At 43.1% G+C, this 26,075-nt stretch overlaps 1 protein-coding gene across 2 annotated transcripts in view; it reads right to left on the bottom strand.

Moving 5' to 3' along the window:
* Positions 1-26,075, bottom strand: part of GAREM1 (GRB2 associated regulator of MAPK1 subtype 1) — a 236,734-nt gene that overhangs the window by 44,028 nt on the left and 166,631 nt on the right. For both annotated transcript variants that reach the window (XM_005224060.5, XM_002697684.6), the window contains exon 3: positions 5,465-5,595. In XM_005224060.5, the coding sequence (XP_005224117.1) occupies positions 5,465-5,595 (131 nt within the window). The remainder of the gene's footprint in view (positions 1-5,464; positions 5,596-26,075) is intronic.

Here is a 26,075-nt window from a genome sequence, read left to right as displayed (position 1 = left end):
GAGTAGAGGAAGTAATATGACATATGTTTAATTTGTTAGCTATCTTACATATGGAAACAAAATACGGTCTAACCGGCTGGAAGAGCAGGAAGATATTTCTTCAGCACTTTTTCAGATGGAAACTTTAAAAAGGGGAACGAATATATTAAGATAAAAGGCACACAGACTGCCTCAAGTCAATGGCTTGGGGGGAAAGCTGGCTGATTCTAAGTTAAAAGCCTTGGAAAACATCCAAGGTTCAGCATCAAGTTGCAGGAATCATATTAAACTTTAGAACTCTTGCTTATTGATTCAATGACGCATTCTGGCCACTTCCTTGTATCTTCACCATTGCTTCAAGCAACAGAGCAAGAACCCACCTTGTTTCTCCGTGAATACTGGTTGATAACAAAAAACAATGCTGGGTTAATATGTTACACTAGCATTTTTGAAGGGGTTCATTTGGACTCATGCTATCTAATTAGAAACTGCATCCTGTGCTGACAGAAAACATCAGGTGAACTAGTAGGATTTATTTTTGAAATGCTGGCACTATGCTCAGGAATGAAGGAAGGTCTTAAAAATTGGCAGATGTAACATTCACAAAAGTTGCCAAATCCTGTGTGTCAGACCATCAACATTTCAGATACAAAAGGCAGAAGGATTTGGCTAGGCAATAATTATTGAATACATCTATTTACTTTTTTTTTTAAGAAAATGAATTTATCATGCAAGTTATTGTGTCTATGTGAAAGGATCTTCTCATCATTGTCATGGGCCTTATCTCAGATCCACAGACAGAATTCGAGGGAGTTAAAAAAGACAACTGGATTGAATTAGGGGACCAGGCTTTGCAGCTAAGTTGCTTTGTGGTTTTGTATGAATCAATGAAGTCAGCTCTCATCTGTTTCTCAGTTTTCCTATTTATTAAAAGAAGGAGTGGGATGGGGCAATGTGTAAGGGCCTTTCCAGATCTAACATTTGATGATTATCTGAGTCTATAAATTTCCTAGTCCTGCTGGATTATTTATAATGGTGTATCACTTTATTCTTGGTCATGTTTCTTAGCACTGAGAAACCTAGCTGCCACTCAAGTTCTCCGAACTTTAAATGATTTTATTTTCCCTATTAAAAAAAAAAAAGATCCTGGGGCTTCCCTGGTGGCTCAGTGGTGGAGAATCCACCTGCCAGTGCAGGAGACACCCTTTCAATTCCTGGTCCGCGAAGATCCCACATGCTGCAGAAAAACTAAGCCTGTGTGCTGCAACTCCTGAACCTGTGCTCTAAAACCTGGGAGCTGCAAGTGGAGCGCACTGCCACAGCTACTGAAGCCCATGCCCTGAGCCAGTCGCAATGAGAAGCTCCAACTACAGAGTGGCCCTTGCGTGCCGCAACTAGAGAAAAGCCCACACAGCAATGAGGACCCAGCACAGCCAAAAATAACCGAAAAATAAAAAAAGACAAGATATTGAAACCCGTGCCAGAAGCAGATGCCAAACCCAGTTCTCAGGAGCCGATACCCAGGTGACAGGACTGTCAGCGGAGCTCTGACCCAGCCCACAGGAAATGGTTTTTACGAGGTCTGTGCAGGCTTAAGTGGTAACTATGCTCCATACTGGATCAAAATGTCACAGTTCCTGAGTTGGGGCACGTTGCCCAGCGGAGACAAGGCAAACTTATTATTCTGCCTCCAGGGAAATCTATGCTGGAATGGCTGAGATCTAGGACTTCACTAACTGGAACGAAAAGGGCAACGTTACAGCATCCAGGTTAGCGCGTTCGGGCACCCTCAGACTGGAGAGGAGTCGTCCGGAAAGCTTCTGGGCGACAGTACTGAAGTCAAGATGCCTCTTCCCCAGTTAAGGAGAGCTGCAAGCTACCCACTGCTAAGTCCAAGGCTGCCCTTTCTTCTCGCTCTCTCTGCAAATGTCACAGAAAAGACAGAACTTACAAGATTTAGCTTTAGTCTTATTTTGATGGGAGAAAATACATGCGTGGGGGAATTTCTTACTATCACTGGGCTGGGTTTGCAAGGCTGGGAGACATTTTAAATAATTCACCAGGTACTGGCATGTGTGTTCTGGCATAAGAAGGCTCCAAAAAAGTATTTGAGGTGAAAGGGTATTCAGAAACAACAACAACATATGTACTGTGTTCTCAATATTCAGTCACAGGGTATAAAGTACTAAATAAAGGGTAAGTGAAATCATCTGTGTTAGGAAATTTTTTTTTTTTAGATGTGAAACTTCCCTTAGTTGGATTTTATGTTTCGAATCAGGGGTTGGCAAACTTTTTCTTACAGGGTCAGTGAGTAGTCATTTCAGGCTTGTGGGCCATATGGTCTCTGTTGCAACTACTGGACTCAACTGTTACATTGCTGAAGCAGCCACAGACAAGAGGAAGTGCAGGGGGATTGCTGTGTTCTAATAAAACTTTATTTACAAAACAGGTGTCTTGCCCTAAGACTGTAGGTAGCCAGCCCCTACACGAGACACTTGCAAAGCATGTGTGCTTTAATGCGTTGCTTCATTTAATTCTCATGACAAATCTATGAGGTGGGGAGTTGTTGCTGTTCCTCAGTCACTCAGTCATGTACAATGCTTTGCTACCCCATGGACTGCAGCACCCCAGGATCCTCTGTCCTTCACTATCTGCCCGAGCTTGCTCAAACTCATTGAGTTGGTGATGCCATTCAACCATGTCCTTTGTCGTCCCTTTTTCCCCCTGCCTTCTATCTTTCACAGCATCAGGATCTTCCAGTGAGTTGGGTCTTCGAATCAGGTGGCCAAAGTATTGAAGCTTCAGCATCAGTCCTTCCAATGAATATTTAGGACTGATTTCCTTTAGGATGGACTGGTTGGATCTCCTTGCAGTCCAAGGGACTCTCAGAGTCTTCTCCAACACCACAAAAAGCCTTCTTTATGGTCCAACTCTCACATCCATATATGACTACTGGAAAAACCATAGCTTTGACTACATGGACCTTTGTTGGCAAAGTAACGTCTCTGCTTTATAAAGTAGAGTAAAATACACTGTCTAGGTTTGTTGTAGCTTTTCTTTCAAGGAACAAGCATCTTTTAATTTTTGCTGCAGTCACCACCTGCCGTGATTTTGGAGCCCAAGAAAATAAAGTCTGTCACTGTTTCCATTGTTTCCCCACCATTTGCGATGAAGTGATGGGACCGAATGTCATGATCTTAGTTTTTTGAATGTTGAGTTTTAAACCAGCTTTTTCACTCTCTTCTTTCACTTTCATCAAAAGGCTCTTTAGTTCCTCTTTGCTTTCTGCCATAAGGGTGGTATCATCTGCATATCTGAAGTTACTGATATTTCTCCCAGCAATCTTGATTCCAGCTTGTGCTTCAACCAGCTCAGCATTTCTCCTGATGTATTCTGCAGAGAATTTAAATAAGCATGGTGACAGTATACAGCCCTGATGCACTCCTTTCGCAATTTTGAATCGGTCCATTGTTCCATGTCTGGTTCTAACTGTTGCTTCTTGACCTGCATACAGGTGTCTCAGGTAAGGTGGTCTGATATTCCCATCTCTTTAAGAATTTTCCACAGTTTGTTGTGATCTGCACAGTCAAAAGCTTTAGCATAGTCAATGAAGCAGAAGCAGATGTTTTTCTGGAATTCTCTTGCTTTTTCCATGATCCGTTGGATGTTGGCAGTTTGATCTCTGGTTCCTCTGCCTTTTCTAAATTCAGCTTGTACATGTGGAAGTTCTCGGTTCATATACTGTTGAAGCCTAGCTTGGAGGATTTTGGGCATGACCTTGCTAGAATGTGAAATGAGTGCAACTGTGTGGTAGTTTGAACACTGCCTTTCTTTGGGATTGGAAAGAAAACTGACATTTTTCCAGTATGTGGCCACTGCTGAGTTTTCCAAATTTGCTGGCATATTGAGTGCAGCACTTAGACAGCATCATCTTTTAGGATTTGAAATAGCTCAACTGGAATTTCATCACCTCCACTAACTTTGTTTGTAGTGATGCTTCCTAAGGTCCTCTTAACTTTGCACTCCAGGATGTCTGGCTCTAGGTGAATGATCTCACCATTGTGGTTATCTGGGTCATGAAGATCTTTTTTTGTGTAGTAGTTCTATGTATTCTTGCCACTTCTTCTTAATGTCTTCTGTTTCTGTTAGGTCCATACTGTCTCTTCTTTATTGTGTCCATCTTTGCATGAAATGTTCCCTTGGTATTTCCCATATTTGCCCATTTTTCACATGATGGCACTGGGGTCCTATGACCTGTCCGTGGTCACAGTCAGTGTAGTGTCTGGACCTCAATTCTGAATCCAGAGCCTGAGCTATACTACCTGGTCTGACGTGCCCTTTAGATCATGACACCTTGTTTAAAGAGAGAAGTAGGACTGAAAACTGTTGGTGCAGCTATTTTTCTTATTAAAGCATAGAGGAATGAGGCTTCGGTTTGGAATGACCAATTCAGAGATAAGACATCTTCTGACTTTGAAAGTAAACATGAGAATAGAGACAGTTGATGAAAAAACTAAAGGAGGTAATTAAAAAAATGCCTATCACAGTTAAAAACAAGTAGGCAGGAAAATGGGTAAGATTCTCACCATGGAAACCAAAAGCTGGATGTTATTAATAGAGAGAAAAAGTGGCGAATGAGGCAGGTGACTGCTGTTCTAAAAACACTGAATGCCATTAGCTTAGGAGGGATTGGAGGAAACAGACAAAATAATCAGCAAGAGGCTACCTGCCCACATATTCTTTCATTTTCTTGACCTACTCATCTGCCATTTTCTGTTCCCCCCACCTCGGCTGCCTACTCAAAAAGGCATATTCAGATTTGAAGAGACAGCTACTCCTGTCGTTTCCTATGTTACTGCCTCAAATTTAATCCCAAGCATTCTACATTCTATCGCTGCTCCTAGTCTGCACCTTGCTTTCTTAACCCACACTGGAAGTCTCTTAACTTTGTCAGGATCTCCAAGATCCCATTTATCATATTCATACTTCCGGAGAAGGCAACGGCACCCCACTCCAGTACTCTTGCCTACAAAATCCCATGGATGGAGGAGCCTGGTAGGCTGCAGTCCATGGGGTCGCTAGGAGTTGGACACGACTGAGCGACTTCACTTTCACTTTTCACTTTCATGCATTGGAGAAGAACCAGTGTTCTTGCCTGGAGAATTCCAGGAACGGGGGAGCCTGGTGGGCTGCTGTCTATGGGGTCACACAGAGCCGGACACGACTGAAGCAACTTAGCAGCAGCAACAGTTATTCTAGCCAAAGATAATGCTAACTAAGTGTAGTAACGGAGAGGGGGCGGGTTGGGTGGTCAGCTCAGCTACAGCACAGTTCTTGTGAGACCAGTTTTAGCCATTGGCACCAACCCACGAGGAAGCTGGAACCCCCATAGGAAGAGGCACAGATGAGCACTTAACTGTGCACACGAAGACCTAAAAACCAAAGGAGGTTAGTAATGATAAATATTTGGTTCTTTCAGAGCTACCTTCACGTTGAATGTTATTTCCTCCATGACGTACACGCGTTCAGGAAATGCTTTGGCCACCTCCTCCACGCTGTTGAAATATTGCACTGGCTCCTTTATATCTCGGTCTTGTTCCAGCAACTTGAATTGCCCTAAAATACATGATAAACAGAAGAGCTGTGAGATGCTTACGCTGGACAGCTGTCACCGTGGTGACAGCATCCCCTCCCCTTACTCCCACTCTTCTCCGTCAGAGGCTTCCGAGCATTACATTAAAAAAAGAAAGCCACTGTGGCAGAAGGTTTTCTCTGAACTAGGATATATTTAAAAATTAGCTTAAAAATGAAAGCAAACGTGTAGTTTCTTTCTTTTTATTTTTTTGCTTACATTCAGGGTTTATTCCCAAAAGATCAATATCAAATTGGATGAATGCTTGCTTAGAGTGTAAACACGATGTGAAAACTCAGTGTGTTATAAATGGTTGCACATGTGGCTTGTTGACAGTGGTCCTGCTGTTATTTAGGTGTAATGATACCCCCACACATTATATTCTAAAACCAAGGTTGAGTGGCCTGGGGGAACTGGTTTTTTTAAATTAGTGTTTTTAAAATGTGCAGGTGGAATAAAATAATCTCAGGCTTAGTTGTGTCTTGGGCTTTCCTGGTGGCTCAGAGGTTAAAGTGTCTGCCTGCAATGTGGGAGACCCGGCTTCGATCCCTGGGTCGGGAAGATCCCCTGGAGAAGCCCCTTAGCTTTCACCGATACCCTTGGTTTCAAGAATACGTGGGTGATATTGGGGGCTCAGAAGCTCCTATAATTTGTGGTGTGGTTGCGGTACATGGCCTGAGCCCGAAGGGGCTGGTGTTGGGGGGAGACCCTTCCAGTGAGTAAGGCACTTGGCATCTGGAGCAGCAGGTGGCTTCCTTTTCACTACCATCTGTGAAATTCACAAGTGCAGACATACTATCACAGTAGCCGTAGTTTGGGTGATTTTTGAAGAACTTTGAACACATTCCTAAAAATGTCAAGGATCTACTATGCTGCTTGTACATTTCCAGCATTTGTGACACTCACTGCTACATTCTAGAGGAGCTGCTGTCAACTTAGAATAAAAGACCATATACAATCAAGCCCATGACACCGTGTTTCTCAGTGGTCATTTTCTGAATGCTGTTTATAACACTTGAGAAACTGGAAAAGGAATTAAAAACTCTTATGAGGCAGAGTTATCTGCATGCATCCATAGGTCAACAGGTAGAAACAGGGGCACTTTCATACTGACCATTCATATTCTCAACATATTTTTTAACACAGCATCTATTAGGTGGAGGTATTATTTTAGATGCTGAGATAAATCAATTAAGAGACCATATAAAAATGTCCTCTTGAAGCTTTACATTGTAGTGGGAGACAGAGGATATATACAATAAATCAATGGAGTATATAATATGTTAGAAGGTGAGTAATGAGCTTATGTGCTCAGTTGTCTCTGACTCTGCAACCCCCATAGACTGTAGCCCACCAGGCTCCTTTGTCCATGGGATTCTGCAGGCAAGAACACAGGAGTGGGTTGTCATTTCCTTCTCCAGGGGATCTTCCCGACCTAGGGATTGAAACCGTGTCTCCTGGATTGCAGGTGGATTCTTTACCAGCTGAGCCATCAGGCAAGCCCATCAGAAGGTGAGAAGTGCCATTAAAAATAGGGTGAGGGGGTTGGAGAGTACCCGCTGGCCAGAGCAGGCATGTGTCAGAAAGCGACTTTGATGGAGCTGTTCTTAGAATTCTCAACACAGCCAACAGTCTCCACAGAGACCGTCAGGCAGATGGGCTGGTGTGCGTTTGGTATGCTACCAGCGTGGCTGGACTGGGGTGAGTAAAAGCTAAGAAGGAAGAGAAAGAAAGTCAGGGAAATAACAGGTGGTTTTGACAGTCCACGGCTTTGCAGAACTGTGGCTCTTCATCTGAGTGGGATGGGGAGCCACCTGAGGGTGTGAGTGGAAAAGCAGTGAAATTATAGAAGAATCATTCCAGCTGCTTGTTCAGGACACACTCTGAAGGTGCCAGGTGTAGAGGCAGAGACATCAGTTAGGAGGCCCCGCCATCATGCAGGTATGAGATGGCAGGGGTTTGGAAGAGGTAAGAAAATGTCAGGAATCTGGAGTGGCTAAAGGAATGGAAATGCTATTGACTGAGATGGGCAGGTTTGGAGGGGTAGGATGAGGAAGTAAGGCCAGGAGTTAAGTTTGGACTCAGGCTTAGTTGTGTCTTGGGCTTCCCTGGTGGCTCAGAGGTTAAAGCGTCTGCCTGCAATGCGGGAGACCGGGGTTCGATCCCTGGGTCGGGAAGATCCCCTGGAGAAGGAAATGGCAATCCACTCCAGTATTCTTGCCTGGAGAATTCCATGGAGGGAGGAGCCTGGTAGGCTACAGTCCACAGGGTCACAAAGAGTTGGACATGACTGAGCTACTTCACTTTCTTTCTTTAGTCATGTCTGACTCTTTGCAGCCCCATGGACTGCAGCCCGCCAGGCTCCTCTGTCCATGGGATTTCCCAGGCAAGAATATTGGAGTGGGTTGCCATTTCCTTCTCTAGGGGATCTTCCCGACCCAGGGATCAAATCCGTGTCTCCTGCATTGGCAGGCGGACTCTTTACCACTGAGCCACCAGGGAAGCCCTTATTAGACATAGAAATGGAGATACCCTGAAAGCTCTTTAGATGGACAACATAAGCGAGGCAGTCAAGAGAAAGGTCTGGTTGGAGATGATAACGCTGAGTGCCATCAGCACATGGATGATATTTTCAGTCATGACATTTAATGATGACAACCATGGGCCTAAGTGCAGACTGAGAAGAGGTCCCAGGTTTGAGCTCTGGGAGACTGAGGAATGGTCAGGGGAATAAGGAAAATCCAGAAGCCGTATATCCTAGAAGCCAGGTGATTCTGGTGCTTTGGCCAACAATTCCACTGCTCATATCAAAACCCCCAATTAAATACAAGCTGCTAAATCCAAGAGTTCTCAGTCTCATTTCACAGTTTTGTATGCAACCCTTGACATTACTCCCCTTCTGCTCCTGGAGACACTTGAATCAAAAACACAAAAATAAAATAGAGCTACGACCTCAGAGGGCTTCACGAAAGGAGTGTTTTCAGGGTATATGCAGGTTTGGGTTTTAACAAGATGCAAGTAACGTCAAAGAAGGGTTTAAGGAAGTAGGGATTTTGCTGGTGATGAACCTTGATAGAAGTGTTTTCAAGAGTTAAAGGGTAGGTGGTGATGACAAAATAGAGGATGCACCCAGACACGACAGCTCGAGTACCTTCTAGAAGGATGTAGAGCGATGAATAACACATTCGAAAATACAAAATGATCATACCTTTTTCATAAAAACAATCTTTAAAAATTCAGAAAGACCATGACAATCTTAATACTACTTACATAAACAAATTCTGCCACTACAACCGACTAAACTTTTCCTTTCTCACTACTCTAGTCTGTGTACAAACTTTAAGTAACCACGGTTTATCTACAGTTTTATACTCTGTTCCTTTGTAATTTTTCTCCTTTTCCCCACATGATGACACAATGTTTGCACAGCATTTAATAATGGGCTTATCTGTTTTTCTGTTCTTCTACAGTTAGGTTGAGTTAGGCAGGTGCCTAATGTAAGTGGGCGCTCTGCCACGTACATGTTTTATGATACTGGCAAATCACTAAATCCGTCTGAGCCTTGCTTCCTCGCCTGTAAAGTGGGGACACTTCACAGGGCAGCTGTGGGGATTAACGGAGATGATGCAAAGTGTTCAGCGTAAGTAGCCATTTAGCGACTCTCGGCTCCCTTCTCTCTTCTCAAGACGCACAGGGATTCTGTCTTTTGGTTCATGTTTTGGGGATAAATCTTCTGGAGTGAGATTATTAAAGAGTAACACAATTTCTTGTTTACCATTCATGGCTAAATTTTTTTTTTCCCCAAAAAAACCTAAACCAGTTTATATTTCTACCAACAGGCTATGTGCCTCCTAGTTGGAGCACAATCTTGTTCTGAGTATTTTTTCAATTAAACAATTCCATGCATATTACAAAGCATCTCTTCCTTTTATTAATCTGCATCTCTTTGAAGATCAGTGAAGTTAAACATCTCAATTTTTCTTGAGCAAACGACTATGCAGATTTATAATAAATATATTTGACACAGTCTACATTTCCTTTCACTTCTAGAGACATCTAAGGCCCTCTGGATGGTTATACTTGGAAGTCCCATTAGCACCAAATCCAACATGTCTAAATTCAGGGAAGCACAATGCCTTGCATGCAATAGGTACTTAATAAGTGTTTGCTAAATGAAAGAAAATTACTGTAGTCCTGGAACTGGCAGACAATAGAGCAATGCAGAAGTAATTGCAGGTTTTCCAAGTTGTAAATATAAGGTGAACTACATTACTGTATACAAGGTTTGCTTCTAAACCACAGATGAATGTTGTCACTCAACAAAGAAAGCAAGCAACGGTGTACTTAAAAATCATTCAAATCTGAATAATGTACAGAGCCTCAAAGGATATTTTTCAGGAATCAATCCTACCAAAGAACATCAGACAACCAACAGAAATTATCTTTCAGGATGAAGCAATCTTTCAGCATCGGGATGTGTTAAATAAGGGGACAAAACTAGTCATCAGTGAGTTAGAATTTCCATGAATACAATGTTTTCACATTGTCTTTTAAATCCTGTGTTTGTTTTACCCTTGTGGCACACCTCTGTTCACACCAGCCTCATTACAAGTGCTAAAGAGCCTGTGTGACCAGTGGTTGCTGTGTCCATGGAAAGTCTAGAACACCCCCCTGTGTTTGCTTATAAAAGTGGCTGCAGACACTGTTCACATCCTTAAAAAAAGATCCTGCCGTGGGGAGTACCTTCTGACAAAACAGGATGTTCTCTCTCGTGACATAAGAGCTTCAGAATTCTTATATTTTCTTTTTCTCGTCCTGTTTGTCATGATCACTGATATTTTGATTCAGATAAGAGAGCCTGGGTTTCTTGATACAAACCATCTCTAACCCCTTAGACAGATCGCCCATCTCTATCACCATTTCTCTTCTCTTTCAATCTGGTGCTTGTTCTTCAGGCATTCTTTAGTTATTTTTTCTTGTGTCTGAGATCTTTTACTATCAGCAGGCTCAAATATGCTTTGGCATATGGACCAAATGAATAATTCTGTCTGGTATGGCTGTGGTGTCAAGGGCAAAGCTGCACACATTTCTCTTCTCTTTCAATCTGGTGCTTGTTCTTCAGGCATTCTTTAGTTAATTTTTTTCGTGTCTAGGATCTTTTAGGTATGACATAAATCAAATCCCTTACGATCATACAGTGGAAGTAACCAATAGATTCAAGGGATTAGATCTGATAGAGTGCCTGAAGAACTACGGATGGAGGTTTGTGACATTGTACAGGAGGCAGTGATCAAGACCATCACCAAGAAAAAGAAATGCGAAAAGGCAAAATGGTTGTCAAATAGCTGTGAAAAGAAGACATGAGAAAGGCAAAGGAGAAATGGAAAGATATACCCATTTGAATGCAGAGTTTCAAAGAATAGCAAGAAGAGATAAGAAAGCCTTCCTCAGTGATCAATGCAAAGAAATAGAGGAAAACGATAGAATGGCAAAGACCAGAGATCTCTTTAAGAAAATTAAAATACCAAAGGAACATTTCATGCAAAGATGGGCACAATAAAGGACAAAAATGGTATGGACCTAACAGAAGCAGAAGATATTAAGAAGAGGTGGCAAGAATACACAGAAGAACTGTACAAAAATGATCTTCACAACCCAGATTATCACGATGGTGTGATCACTCACTTAGAGCCAGACATCCTGGAATGTGAAGTCAAATGGGCCTTAGGAAACATCACTATGAATAAAGCTAGTGGAGGTGATGGAATTCCAGCTGAGCTATTTCAAGTCCAAGATGATGCTGTGAAAGTGCTGCACTCAATATGCCAGCAAATTTGGAAAACTCCGCAGTGGCCACAGGACTGGAAAAGGTCGGTTTTCATTCCAATCCCAAAGAAAGGCAATGCCGAATAATGCCCAAACTACCACACAATCACACTCATCTCACATGCTAGCAAAGTAATGCTCAAAATTTTCTAAGCCAGGCTTCAACAGTATGTGAACCATGAACTTTCAGATGTTCAAACTGGATTTAGAAAAGGCAGAGGAACCAGAGATCAAATTGCCAACATCCTGGATCATCAGAAAAGCAAGAGAGTTCCAGAAAAACATCTATTTCTGCTTTATTGACTATGCCAAAGCCTTTGACTGTGTGGATGACAATAGACTGTGGAAAATTTTGAAAGAGATGGGAATACCAGACCATCTGACCTGCCTCCTGAGATCTGTATGCAGGTCAAGAAGCAACAGTTAGAACTGGACATGGAACAACAGACTGGTTCCAAATCGGGAAAGGAGTACATCAATGCTGTATATTGTCACTCTGCTTATTTAACTTACATGCAGAGTACATCATGAGAAATGCTGGACTGGAAGAAGCACAAGCTGGAATCAAGATTGCCAGGAGAAATATCAATAACCTCAGATATGCAGATGACACCACCCTTATGGCAGAAAATGAAGAACAAAAGATCCTCTTGATGAAAATGAAAGAGGAGAGTGAAAAGTTGGCTTAAAACTCAACATTCAGAAAACTAAAATCATGGCAGCCGGTCCCATCACTTCATGGCAAATAGATGGGGAAACAATGGAAACAGTGACAGACTTTATTTTTGGGGGGCTCCAAACTCACTGCAGATGGTGACTGCAGCCATGAAATTAAAAGACATTTGCTTCTTGGAAGAAAAGTTATGACCAACCTCAGTTCAGTTTAGTCACTCAGTCGTGTCCAACTCTTTGTGACCCCATGAACTGCAGCACGCCAGGCCTCCCTAGACAGCATATTAAAAAGCAGAGACATTACTTGGCCAACAAAGGTCTGTCTAGTCAAAGCTATGGTTTTTGCAGTAGTCATGTATGGATATGAGAGCTGGACTATAAAGAAAGCTGAGTGCCGAAGAATTGATGCTTTTGAACTGTGGTGTTGGAGAAGACTCTTGAGAGTCCCCTGGACTGCAAGGAGATAAAAGCAGTCCATCCTAAGGAGGGACTGATGTTGAAGCTGAAACTCCAATACTTTGGCCACCTGATGTGGAGAGCTGACTCATTGGAAAAGACCCTGATGGTGGGAGGGTGGGGGCAGGAGGAGAAGGGGACGACAGAGGATGAAATGGCTGGATGGCATCACTGACTCGATGCACATGAGTTTGAGTAAATTCGGGAGTTGGTGATAGACAGGGAAGCCTGGCATGCTGCAGTCCATGGGGTCACGAAGAGTCGGACACAACTGAGCGACTGAACTGGACTGAGATCTTTTACTATCAGCAGGCTCAAATAAGTTTTGGTATATGGATCAAATGAATAATTCTGTCTGGCATGGCTGTGGCGTCAAAAGTAGAGCTGCATACCTTCTAACCTTCTAGCCTCACCTGTGTTTGTCGTCTCAGTTAGATGGCCAGGAAGACCTCAACCGCACGGGAGCACTGACAAGAAACTATGCTGAGAGTGATGAACGCACACAGATGAAAGAGTAAGAACCAAGTGGCAGCTAAATGTGACCAAATGTTTTCACATCTTAACATATTGCACATCAGAAAAATCAGTTCCTTTCATTCATTCCTGTTAACTGTTTACTGAATATCTAATACCATCCGTTAACTTGTCTCTTTTCCATATAGTTTATTTATATTGTCCTGCAAGATTTTAGTTTATATGTTTCTGTGTGTACATATATTTTTATTTTAAACATTTCCCTGTCATATGTTTAATGGTCTAAAACCAAATAATTATTTTATACTTCTTACACCCCACAAATACCTTTAAGATCTAAATATATCAAATGTTTTGATGTAATGTTTTAAATACCAGGTCACGGTATATATGCAGCTTCCTATTGCAGGGGCTGGCAAACTCGTTCTGTAAATAATTTAGTTTTTGTGGGCTAAATGGCCTCTGCTTCACCTATTTCAACTCTGGCAAAGTATCTCAAAAGCAGCCTCAGACGATTTGTAAACGAATTACAGCAGCTGTGTTCTAATCAAACTTTACAAAAACAGGCAGTAGGTCAGATTTGGCCCTGAGGCCACACGGTTTGCTGACCTCTGTCCTGCTGGGAGAACAGCAAAGACCCAGAAAGTGTGGCCAGAAAACAAGACATTTAGAAATGTCTTTACAACATTCTAATACTCCTAAGTAGTTACACTGAGGTCTCTAGTAAGGTAGAGATATTATGTGTTCTCTGACTCTTTGCGACCCCATAGACTATAGCCTGCCAGGCTCCTGTCCATGGGATTTTCCAGGCAAGAATTCTAGAGTGGGTTGCCATTTCCTCCTCCAGGGGATCTTCCTGACCCAGGGGTGGAACCCAGGATCTCTTGCAGCTCCTGCATCGCAGGAGGATTTTTTACCACTTGAGCCAGACCCATGCGCAACTTAAGAACAGAAGTTTTCCCTTTAAATATGAGTCCAGAACCCAGAATTGTAAGATGCAGATTGTAATCTGCAGCTGTAGCTTATATTAGGGAATAACGCAAATGAAATGCGAACATGCCCACATCCTCTCACTGGATTTTAAGAGACCAAATTTCTAAGCACTTTACTGACTTAGCTTCTATTCTCCTATAAAAGAATCTGACACTCTCAGATGAGTCAACTTGAAGTGCTCTGAGAAAGATGCTGAGCTGCTCTCTCTCCTGCCACTGCTGCAGCCTGGAAGGCAGAACTTGTCAGAGTCAAATCTTGGAGCCAATCTAAAGAGTTAAGAACCAGTGCCCTGCCAAAATGTGAAATCAATTTATGTAACACATATTCCCACAACCCCTACACGGAGGAACTAATTTTTTAACAGACCATTTCATGAATAACAGAGTCTTTGTGCCACCAAATAAAAACATTTGGAGATCGCCAAAACATCTGTTCTGAGATGTTACTGTCAAAACCCTGTTCCCGGAGAGGCAGGAAACTGCATTGTCTTTCAGCAGTTTTTTAAATTTCATTAAAAAAAAAAAGTCTCCACTGAGAGCGCTCTTCTGTCTGTAGGACCTCCAAACTCCCAGGAATGAATTCAACAGCACGCTCGTAGGTTACAATTTACAGAAACTGGAGGTAATAATGTAGAAAGCAAAGGCTGGTAGAATTATTGATCTGCTTTCATGAGTTGCTTCTAAAACTACATTAATTAATATGCTGACGATAACTGTCATTCAGAAAATATCTGTATTTTGGTGTATGTCCCTCAAGATAATCACAGCGATTTACTTCAACAGAGATGATGCATTAAACACACAGCTAAAGGGCTTCTCTGGTGGTCCAGGGACTAAGATTCCAAGTTCTCAATGCAGGTGGTCAGGGTTTGATCCCTGATTGGGGAACTAGATCCCACAAGCCACAGCTAAAAAGATCCTGTGTGCTACAACTAAGTTAAGACCTGATACAGCTTAAAAAAAAAAAGGGCAGCCAAGAGGCCCAAAGCCCTACCTGAGGCGTCTACATTTCGAGCTCCTATATGATGCTGAACAGTCTATAGGACTTTGTTACTTAGAAGGAAAAGGTCACTTGTCAGAGATGAAAAATGGAAACAAATTTTGCTAAATTAACAAGAGACAGCAACAACAGTGAGATGGGTAGAGAGAACAAGGAGAGTAAAGGTGGTCAAATTCAGTTCTGTCCTGTTTGCTACTGGCTGGGAAGCTGGGGTCAATGAGAAGTGAGTTCTGTGCCCCTGAAGATGGGGCTCCCATCACAGCTGGTGACGAGCACTGCCTGCAGGCAATCTCCTGTCACCACTCTGGTTTACTGCTCACCTGCCCTTTAGCACAGTGGCCGACTTCATATGTGTAAAGAAAAGCAAACCAAGCGAGAGCCAGGGCCGTTATTATCCATCTGTGGGGCCATAACTCAAGTCAGTGGCGACAGCCACCCAGTTTCCCCCCCGCCATCCACCCCCTCCCGGCTTGGAGCTGGAAAAGGTCACAGAAATCAGCACAAATGATAAAATGGAAAAGAAAGCAACAAAAATGGCACTAGAACACCAAAACAACAGTGAGCTAAGAACGGCTCAGACGAACAAAAGTGGTTAAGAGTCCCAGAGACTTCCCTGGTGGTCCAGTGGTTAAGGCTCTGAGCTCCCAATGCAGGAGGCGCAGGGTAGATTCCTGCTCAGGGGACTAAGAACCCACATGCTGAATGGCATGGCCAAAAAAAAAAAAGTTCCAGAATGTTGAAAACTCAATTACCAGGGATGAGTGATTTCCCATGGTACCTGGTATTATACCACATGCGGCATCAAGCAGGGCTTATGATTGAAAAAAACGAAGGAATTCTTCTTTTCTTCTCTTACCTCTTTCAGAGACAGCCCACCAAGTCAGTTGTGTGAGTGAAAATACACTCTAAATGGTTCGAATAACTGGATCTTAAAACCATTGGGTCATTTCCAGATGTGAAGAAATGAGGATTCTCAAGTGACAGAAGCAACAAACCAGCTGCCATTTTTCAATAAATAAATAAACACACAGTCAAAACTATCCTTTTCCCAGTAGTCATGTACGGATGTGAGAGCTGGACCATAAAGACGGCTGAGCGCCAAAGAATTGATGCTTTTGAACTGTGGTGTTGGAGAAGACTCTTGAGAGTCCCTTGGACTGCAAGGAGATCCAACCAGTCCATTCTGAAGGAGATCAGCCCTGGGATTTCTTTGGAAGGACTGATGTTGAAGCTGAAACTCCAGTACTTTGGCCACCTCATGTGAAGAGCTGACTCATTTGAAAAGACCCTGATGCTGGGAAAGATTGAGGGCAGGAGGAGAAGGGGATGACAAAAAATGAGATGGCTGGATGGCATCACCGACTCAATGGACATGAGTTTGAACAAACTCTGGGAGATGGTGAAGGACAGGCATGCTGCAGTTCATGGGGTCGCAAAGAGTCAGAGACAACTTAGCAACTGAATAACAACAAATAAACATGGGCAGGAGTCTACACTTACACTCAAGATTTAACTTAAGAGTGCTTTTGTATTTTTAACTCCATGGATGAAAACAGGCTGGATTTTCTATAGGACTGAAATGGAAAAGGACTGCCAGGTAAAAAGAGATGCATCTTATTAGTTATTCTAAACTGCAGCAACCAAGAGATTGCCTTCTAAAAAGCGTCTGTAAATGCTTTCTTCTTCTACTGTTCACTTCTACCAACAACATATGAAAACTCATTTACCTAAACCTTTCACCAGTACTGTTGGTGAACCACCTGGAGTCCCTTTTCCTGAGGAATGTGAAGAGTTTTTATGATTTACTTAATATATATAATTGCCAAAAAGTTAAAATTGTATGTAAGGGTTTAGGGTAAAATGTCTCCTTCCCAATCTGATCCTCAGATCTCTTCGTATCCTGTACATTCGTCCAGAGATGGTATCGGATAGAGTCCACTCTTACCCAAAGACCACTCTTACCCAAACAAACGGTAGGATTCCATATAGTTCTTCTATCATTCCATAAAAATCTGTCTTGTTCTTTTTAAGAGGTACACAATATTCTACTCTGTGCAAACACCATAACTAATTAAACAAGTGCCCTGTTGACGGGCATTCAAACTTATTCCAACTTTGTAGCAAAAGCTTTGTGTGCTGAATCCAAGTACATTGGCGGGAAAATGCCTGCGTGTGGAAACTGCTGGGCCAGAGGGTAAGTGTGTTTTTATTTTTGATAGATATTGCCAAACTAACCTTCACAGAGCATGTGCCCACTTATACTCCCACTGATGGTTTTCTCATTTCCTATTATCAGTGCCAATGTGATAGGTGCAAAATAGTACCTTGAGATTAGAATTGCACTTTCCTCACTATAAAGGTAGATATAATTATTTGGTAATAAGGTAATTCATATTTCATATTCTGTTCAGCTTCTTACTACCAAGTTTTGAAACTTCTAATACGATTAAGCCTAACTAAAAAAATAAAAACCCAAGGACTTCCCTGGTGGCTCAGTGGTTAACACTCTGCCTGCCAACGCAGGGGATGTGGGTTTAATCCCTGGTCCAAGACAGCTAAGCCCATGCACCACAACTACTGAAGCCCAAGTGCCTAGAGTCCATGCTCTAAAACAGGAGAAATTATCGCAATAAGAAACCCACACACCACAAACAGAGTAGCCCTGCTCGCCACAACCAGAGAAAGCCCTCTCACAGCAACGAAGACCCAATGCAGCCATAAATAAATAAATCGTAAAAAGATAAAAAGGAAAACACAAATGTGAAATATAATTTGTATTTTATACTATACTATATACATAATGTATATACATAATACAATACTACAATACATAATGTAGTATTTCACACAAATTACATATCTTATTCTACACTTTGATTCCTAATATTACTTCTAGTTAGTTCTTACATTATAATTTTTTTTCAGGGTTGGGGGAGGGTTGGAAGTGGAATTGGGATAAAAAGAAAAGTAAAGAACAAATCTCAGAACAAAAGTTCCAAACTTGTAACCAACAGACAATAGGAATTAAAGTCAACAAACAGAAAGAAATCATCAACCAAAAAAATTATGAATTTCATCATCAACCATCTGTGGGTAGTTCTATTTGTTTCTCAATCTCCATGAAACAAGTGGTCAGATCATTGCTTTCAATTCTGAAACTCCATCCTTGAACTTAACTGGATTCAAAACTCTGATTCATTCTGGGACACATGTTCTAGCCAGCCAAGCTATTTCACACTATGCAAATTATTTTTCTATTTGTTGAAAATGGGAAAAATTATACTTTTCATTGCATCTAGTTGTTCATTTGCTTCTTCCGAATGATCAGAAGTTTTCCAGGGCTCAATTTATCATAAACACGACATGCTTCCTAACATGTACTGGTGAGAATCACCAGTTAGTCTTCACCTCGCTGCTTCTGTATTCAGTCTCGCCTGTGTCTTGCCCTTTCTTTCCTTGAAATCTGTTTGTCCTCAGCATGCACTGAGACTACTCTGGTTTTGATCCTTATTGGTTCATAATGGTATTAACTGCTTCAGATTTTAAGGCTGTCTCCATCTCTGCCTTTTCACTTTACTCATCTTGAAACACAACCTTAATGGATTCCATTTCACTCAAGAACCTAAATGTTCAATACACATTTGTAGAATAAATGAATAAATATACAAACCTGTAATAGCTCTTTAATTTCTAACCACCCAGCCCAGGCTGCTCTGTCTTAGCTTTCACGTCCCTCCCTGACCTGGCTCCATTCAGCTTCTGAAAATATTTCCTCCACCACCTGGGCAACCAATATTGCTCCTCTCCCCTTGGCTTGTGCCCTTGCTCTCCTCTCAGTCTCTGCAGAACTCTGGGTCCTTTTAGTGTCCTTGTAAGTTCTGTGCATGACTGCCTGCCTTCTTCCAGTCTCTCGGCTCTCCTGGGGGAACCTCACCCATCACCTTGGCTTCAGGGACCATGTGTAAGCTGACAGTACACCAACCTTCCCACCAGTCAGATCTCTCTTGAATTCCACACTGATCTACCCAATACCTGGTCCCTATCTCCCAGTAGTTCTCCCACAAAGATCTCTCTCAAAATTGATACATGCAACTCATCTTTTTATTTTTTGAATCAAGCAGCCACCCAAGTCAGAACCCTGGGTGGTCATCCTTGACGCCTCCATTTCCCTGAACTCTCACATTCAACTGGTGTGAATTCAACTCCATCCCCTTTCCTGCAGGCATCCCTTCCTCTCCATCCCCGCAACCGCTGCATATTCTAACCACATCATCTGGCTTTGGCCAGTTTTACCCCTTGATTGCTTTGCCCCTTGACTTCCATTCCAGGAAACTATTCTTTCCACGACTGCTTAAAATTAAAATCGAATCATATTTTAAATGAGGATAATTTGCAGAGGAATTATTCACGGCAGGACCACTAATGATGGTGTGGTGGGCTGCAGCGGAAGCACAGTGATAAGCTAGGGATAGCATCAGAGAAGAGTCACCACCATAGACCTGTGGGGCCGAGGGAGGGACTAGTTACCAGGCAGGAGAAGGTTATGTCAGTAGGTCGCCCTGAGAAGGGGAGATGCAGCTGCTCCCAGGCCATCCTTCAAGGGAGGCATGAGCTGGAGAACATAAAGACCTTGCCCAGCCTCCTCCCTCGACCGCACCCCTACCCAATCTCCTGCTGGGGCTGTCTATCCAATGGCTGAACTTAGCTGGAAATCAAAGGGCAGGAGAGTCTACAGATTTAGCCCTACCGGCCAGCCTCTGGGGTGCAGCAAGGTGGAGGCAGAGAAGCATGGATTGCCAGGGTAGGGGGTAGGGAGTGCCCTTTTACCCTCTGATGTAAAGACTCTGGTGACCCTCCGCCTCCTGTACAATTTAACTTTACAGAGAATATACAGGCTGTCTAAGATCTGACCTTCACTTTCCTCTCATCATGCTAAAAAGCCATGTAGATCCATGTACAGTGAAGGACACCTCTTCTTTAACTGAACTCCAGGTCAGGAACGCCTTTCCTCTGTTTCCAGGTTTGGCCACGCTACTCATCCAAAGACTGAGGGCAGGAGGAGAAGGGGGTGCCAGGGGATGAGATGGGTGGACAGCGTCACCAGCTCAATGGACATGAGTTTGAGCAAGCTCTGGGGGACAGTGAAGGACAGGGAAGCCTGGCGTGCTGCAATCCATGGGGTCACAAAGAGTCAGACACGACTGAGTGACTGAACAATAAGAACAACAACTCATCCAAAACCAATTCACTCATCACCTCCTCTATAAAACATCTCAGGTAGATAACTGACCACACTCTTGTGCTCTCATTATCTATTTATAGATTTTTATCCAAGCACCTATTATATTCAAGCATCTATTTATAGATTTTTATCAAATACACCCAAACATGTATACTTTATCATTCTTATTTTTTTGCATGTCTTTGTAAATGAAACAGTAAAAACTTTCTAAAGAAAGCATAGGATGTGTCAATTACCTTGTTATTCTTGGGGTCCAATATTGCACAATTCACACAGATCAGTTGCTCAGTCGTGTCCGACTCTTTGCGACCCCACGAATCGCAGCATGCCAGGCCTCCCTGTCCATCACCAACTCCCGGACTTCACTCAAACTCATGTCCATCAAGTCAGTGATGCCATCCAGCCATCTCATCCTCTGTCGTCCCCTTCTCTTCCTGCCCCCAATCCCTCCCAGCATCAGAGTCTTTTCCAATGAGTCAACTCTTCGCATGAGGTGGCCAAAGTACTGGAGTTTCAGCTTTAGCATCATTCCTTCCAAAGAAATCCCAGGGCTGATCTCCTTCAGAATGGACTGGTTGGATCTCCTTGCAATTCACACAGTAAGTACTTAATAACAGTTGAGTGAGGGAATGAATTTAAAAAGTCCAATGTCATCCATGAAGCTCTCCTTCACAACCTCAGCTCATGCTGATCTTTGTTCATAGTTATCATCAGAGGTTAATGTTTAACTATTCTCTACTTATTTCACTTATTTTTGTATTGCTCTCTTAATTAGACCACAAGCACTCTGATAGCAGGGTTCATGTTGTCTTCTTTGACAGCTCAGTTTGAGTCCATACTAGAAATTTAATAAATTCTTGTTTTGAAGAGTGGATGTTCAGAACAGGGAAACACACACACACACAGGCTTCCCAGGTGGCACTAGTGGTAAAGAATCCACCTGCTAATGTAGGAGACACAGGAGGTGTGGGTTCGATTCCTGGGTCGGGAAGATTCCCTGGAGGAGGGAGTGGCAAGCCTCGCCAGGATTCTTGCCTGGAGAATCTCATGGACACAGGAGTCTGACGGGCTACAGTCCACGAGGTCACAAAGAGTTGGACACAACTGAAGTGACTTAACATGCATACACACACACACACACACACACACTTCAGACTCTCAAAATCAAGGATTTACATAGCCAGAGAAGTTGTAAATTGCTAAAATTAATAAAAAGGTGGAGATGGCAACCTCATAGCTTGAGCACCTGACAATTTCCAGAGGTAAGAGATCTGGATTTTTTTAAAAATATAAACACATCTAATTATTAATTTAATGGCTCACTCAAATAAAAAAATCTCCTCTAACCCCGAGACTACTCTGGTTTCTAAGAGAGAGGAGGGAGTGGCTGTGGTTTGAACAACGGCTAACACAATACTGATGGACATGATGCTGTACTGAGTGGGCAGGTATCAGTCAGGAAATACTCGGGAAAATTAGGTGGGAAGTCTAGGCTCTTGAGGTTCTTCCTTCTCCCTCAAACTGAAAGGATGACTCTAAGTGGGAGGTCTCTGTTTGCAGCTTTTAGCCTAAGCGTTATGGGCAAGCTCAGTTAAGACCTATACCACTGACAGCCCTCAGCCTGGACATACCAGGAGCTCCCACTACTTCTGGCCTCAGCCCCACATATTTCCATCTAAAGATGGTAATGAATGATGATAAGACCTGCCTGACTCCAAAGGCCTGAACTTGTTAAATGCCAGCACTGACAAAGCATGAGGAGAGAGAAGCACGTTCCAATGCTCAACGAACAGCTTCTTAAGAAAGAGACCTCACAGAACGTGGAAACACAAAATAGGAAAGAAAAAGGAGTCTGAACCTCTGGACAGGAGCCCTGTCGGGGTGACTCCACAGTCAACCTACATTCACTCGAAAGGTGTTCATGCACACATATCACCTCACTCAAAAGACCACAGAGGTGGGCGGGGATTATCGAAGAATTACCTTTGGTCACAGCAAGTCAATAGCAAGTCCAGGATCATCACTCACGCATTCTCACCCCAAGCCCACCTTGATTATGCTGCTGCCCCAAACCACCGATACCACCCTCCCTCAGGATGAGGTCAACAGGGAGAGGAAGTGACTGTGCCTTGTAAGTTACTGGAAAAAATTGCCCTGAGTTAGTAGGAAGAAGGGAGAAGGCCCTGGCACCCCACTCCAGTACTCTTGCCTGGAAACTCCCATGGACGGAGGAGCCTGGTAGGCTGCAGTCCATGGGGTCGATAAGAGTTGGATACGACTGAGCGACTTCACTTTCACTTTTCACTTATATGCACTGAGAAGGAAATGGCAACCCACTCCAGTGTTCTTGCCTGGAGAATCCCAGGGACGGTGGAGCCTGGTGGGCTGTCGTCTATGGGGTCGCACAGAGTCGGACATGACTGAAGCGACGCAGCAGCAGCAGCAGCAGCAGCAGTAGTAGGAAGAAGGGTCATTTACTATTCACATAGGCAATGAATCCTGCTGTGCTAGTGTGGAGGGCTACTCAGTTGGTTTCCTTTAATCCCCATATGACCCTGGCAATTGGTTACAAGTTAAAACCTGTCTTCATATCAGGGTAACTTAGGGTGACTGGAGCGTGGAGAGTACATGGTGTTACCGATAATTCACCCATTCGGTTGGAACAGAACCTTGCTACTCTTTTTAATCTCTGGCACTCGTATATGAATTATACTTCCATAAAGCTGTTGCAGAAAAATTAAAAAAAAAATCAATGACCTGTATGTTTATAATGGGTGAGTTTTATGAAATATATATACATGTATATATATATATGACACTTCAATAAAGCCATTAAAAAAAATCTCTTACACTGGAAATAGTTGCTGGGATGAAGCAGCTGCTGCTATTAGGGATCAAAAGCCCACATTAACAAAACAAAAACAAAAAAACACACAAGGTTCTGGTAAGTAAAAAAACAGTTTGATTTGAGGTAGGATCTTTTTGGAGAAAGAGAAAACAATCTATTTATCTAGATGAAAAACTTATGAACAGCAAAAGTAAAACTTCGAGCTTTATTTGCAGAACTGAAAATCATACAGTACCAAAAACTGAATGAGAAAACAAAGGTTAAGAGAAAATGGGAAGCAGGGAAGAGAAAATTAGGTGTAAAGGAGATATGGAAACAAATCTGAAAAAGAAAATGAGATATAGAAATTGACGCAAGAAAAAAAAATTACCCACAGATAAACACAATTTCAAGCAGACAAAGGAAAAGGAAGACCCCACTGATACAGATGGACAAAATATGGAAGTACACGACATCCAGGCAGACTTTAAAGCTACGTTGTCATTTTACAACTCCAGGCAAAAATGAAGGCACTCTGCGTGGACTCAGAGCTGAGGTCTAGGAATTTTCAGTACTCTGGTTCATACGATATGTGCTTCTCTTCCACGCCTTATGGAAGTATTTAAAAAGGAAAAAGAGAGCCAAACTGCATGTCCAAAGTGTGGGGAGGGTGAGGAGCACACTCAAGGATTTTAACATTCCACCATTCTTCCTCTATTGAAACATGACCCCTTTCTTGGATTCTCATTTGCTCCCTTTTCCACAGCCCGACAGTCAACTCCCACACACCAGTGGGACCACAGAAGAGAGACAATAACACGAGCAGCTGCTCAAGCTGTGGTTTTCATTAGGAAAAAAAGTGCCTTGATTATAAGGGATTTAGTTTTGAACCTTCAGGCCAAAGCTGAAGTGATTAAAACTCCATGCAGAGAAACACGAATAGTTTCTTAAAAGTCTGATGTACAGCATACTCAGCATAATCAGAGGCGGCTGGGAGAACCATGCACATTTTTTAACACCCACCTTGGCTTAGGGCATGGACTTAAGATGGAAAAGCTAGCAAATGAATGAAATGAAAACATAGTCCAGAGGTCCTAAGTTGCACTTCTAAAGGTCAGGGGTACATTTTCATTAAATCCTTTAGCTACAAAATGTGAGACAATCAAGCCATAAAAAGATGTAGAGGAAACTTGAATGCCTATTACTAAGTGAAAGAAGCCAATCTGAAAAGGCTCTAGGCCTTTCTATGATTCCAACTATAAGGCACTCTGGAAAAGGCAAAACTATGGAGACAGTAAAAAGACCAGAAATGGCAACCCACTCCAGTATTCTTGCCTAGAGAATCCCATGGACAGAGGAGCCTGGTGGGCTACAGTCCACGGGGTCGCAAAGAGTCGGACACGACTGAGTGACCTCACTTTCAGGGATTAGTGGAGAGGGAGAGATGAATGGACAGAGCACAGGTGATTTTTAGGGCAGTGAAAATACTGTGTATGATTCCATAATGGTGGATACATGCCATTATACTTTTGTCCAAACACACAGACTGGGCAACACCAAGAGTGAACTGTTATGTAAACCATGGACTTTGGTGATAATGATGTGTCAATGTAGGTTCATAAATTTTAACACAGGTACCACTGTGCTGGGGGCTGTTGATGATGGGTGAGGCTATGTATATGTGGGGACAGGATGTAGATGTACCCTTCCCTTTAATTTTGGAACGGAAACTGAAATAGAGTACAAAAGTGAAAGTGTTAGTCACTCAGTCATGTTTGACTCTCTGCAACCTCATGGACTGAAGCCTGCCAGGGGCTCCAGGGATTCTCCAGGCAAGAACACTGGAGTGGGCAGCAATTTCCTTCTCTAGGGGATCGTCCCAAACCAGGGATTGGACCCTGCACTGCAGGCAGATTCTCTACCATCTGAGCCACCAGGGAAACCCCAAATAAAGTAAATGTGTGTGTAAATATAAACACATCACATATATATACATACATACATACACACACACACACACACACACACACACACACACACATATACATATGCACATGCCAGCAAGGCAACCCCTGAAAGGCTTTGCGGGTGACATAAGAGCAGAGCTCTAAGGTGCAACGACACTGTGGGCGCCAGGCATGCTTTGTTCTCACGGCTCAGCATGTACTCATGAGTTATCATTTTGCCTCCACATCTTCACACGGCAATTAAGTGTATGAACTTCTGGAGCTGGCTCTCCCTCCCACTGTGCAGCCCTGATTAGGTCATAGCCTTCCACTCTTCCCATTTGTCTCCTAACTCCAGAATACAAGGGCAACACCACCCACATCAGCTGTTGGGATTATTAAACATACCTAAAGGGTTACACTTGGTGAGCAGCACCCGGTGAGGGCTCAACGACCATCAGAGAGCAGTCAAATGTGACCAAGAGGAACTTGTCCTGAACGAAAAGGAGTGCAATCATGAGACTCTTCAGAATGCGGGACGGGCTAGGAGGAAAGTGTTGGCTCCTTCTTATATCAGTCTGGGCAAAACTCCAGAAGAGCAGGAGCCATTGCCAAGCATTCTCAATTTAAGGAAGTGGCACAGTTGGAAGCCAGGTAGCTGGGAGGAAGACAGGAGAGAGCAATGCAGAAGATAGGGGTGCAGGGTGGAGCACTGCCACTTGATGAGAGGACTGGTTCTGGGAAAGAGAGAGAACGGGAGATGGCCAAGGTCACCTTTTCTACGACAAGCTGCTCCTGCACCCTCTGCTCAGTGAAGAGCAACTCCGAGTAAGATGTTTCACGTTGGGACTTCCCTGGCAGTCTAGTAGTTACGAATCTGCTTTCCAATGCAGGGGACTCGAGTTCCATCCCTGGTTGGGGAACCTCAGATCCCATATGCTGTGGGGCAACTAAGGCAGTGAGCCGCAACAAGAGAAGACTGTGTGCTACAACAAAGACTCAGTGCAGCCGAAAGAAAAAGATACAGGA

Source organism: Bos taurus, chromosome 24 (genome assembly GCF_002263795.3).
Source record: "Bos taurus isolate L1 Dominette 01449 registration number 42190680 breed Hereford chromosome 24, ARS-UCD2.0, whole genome shotgun sequence".
Classification (NCBI taxonomy): Eukaryota; Metazoa; Chordata; class Mammalia; order Artiodactyla; family Bovidae; genus Bos; species Bos taurus.
The sequence above is the reverse complement of the archived record's forward strand: the minus strand, read 5'-3'. Positions and strand labels throughout refer to the sequence as shown.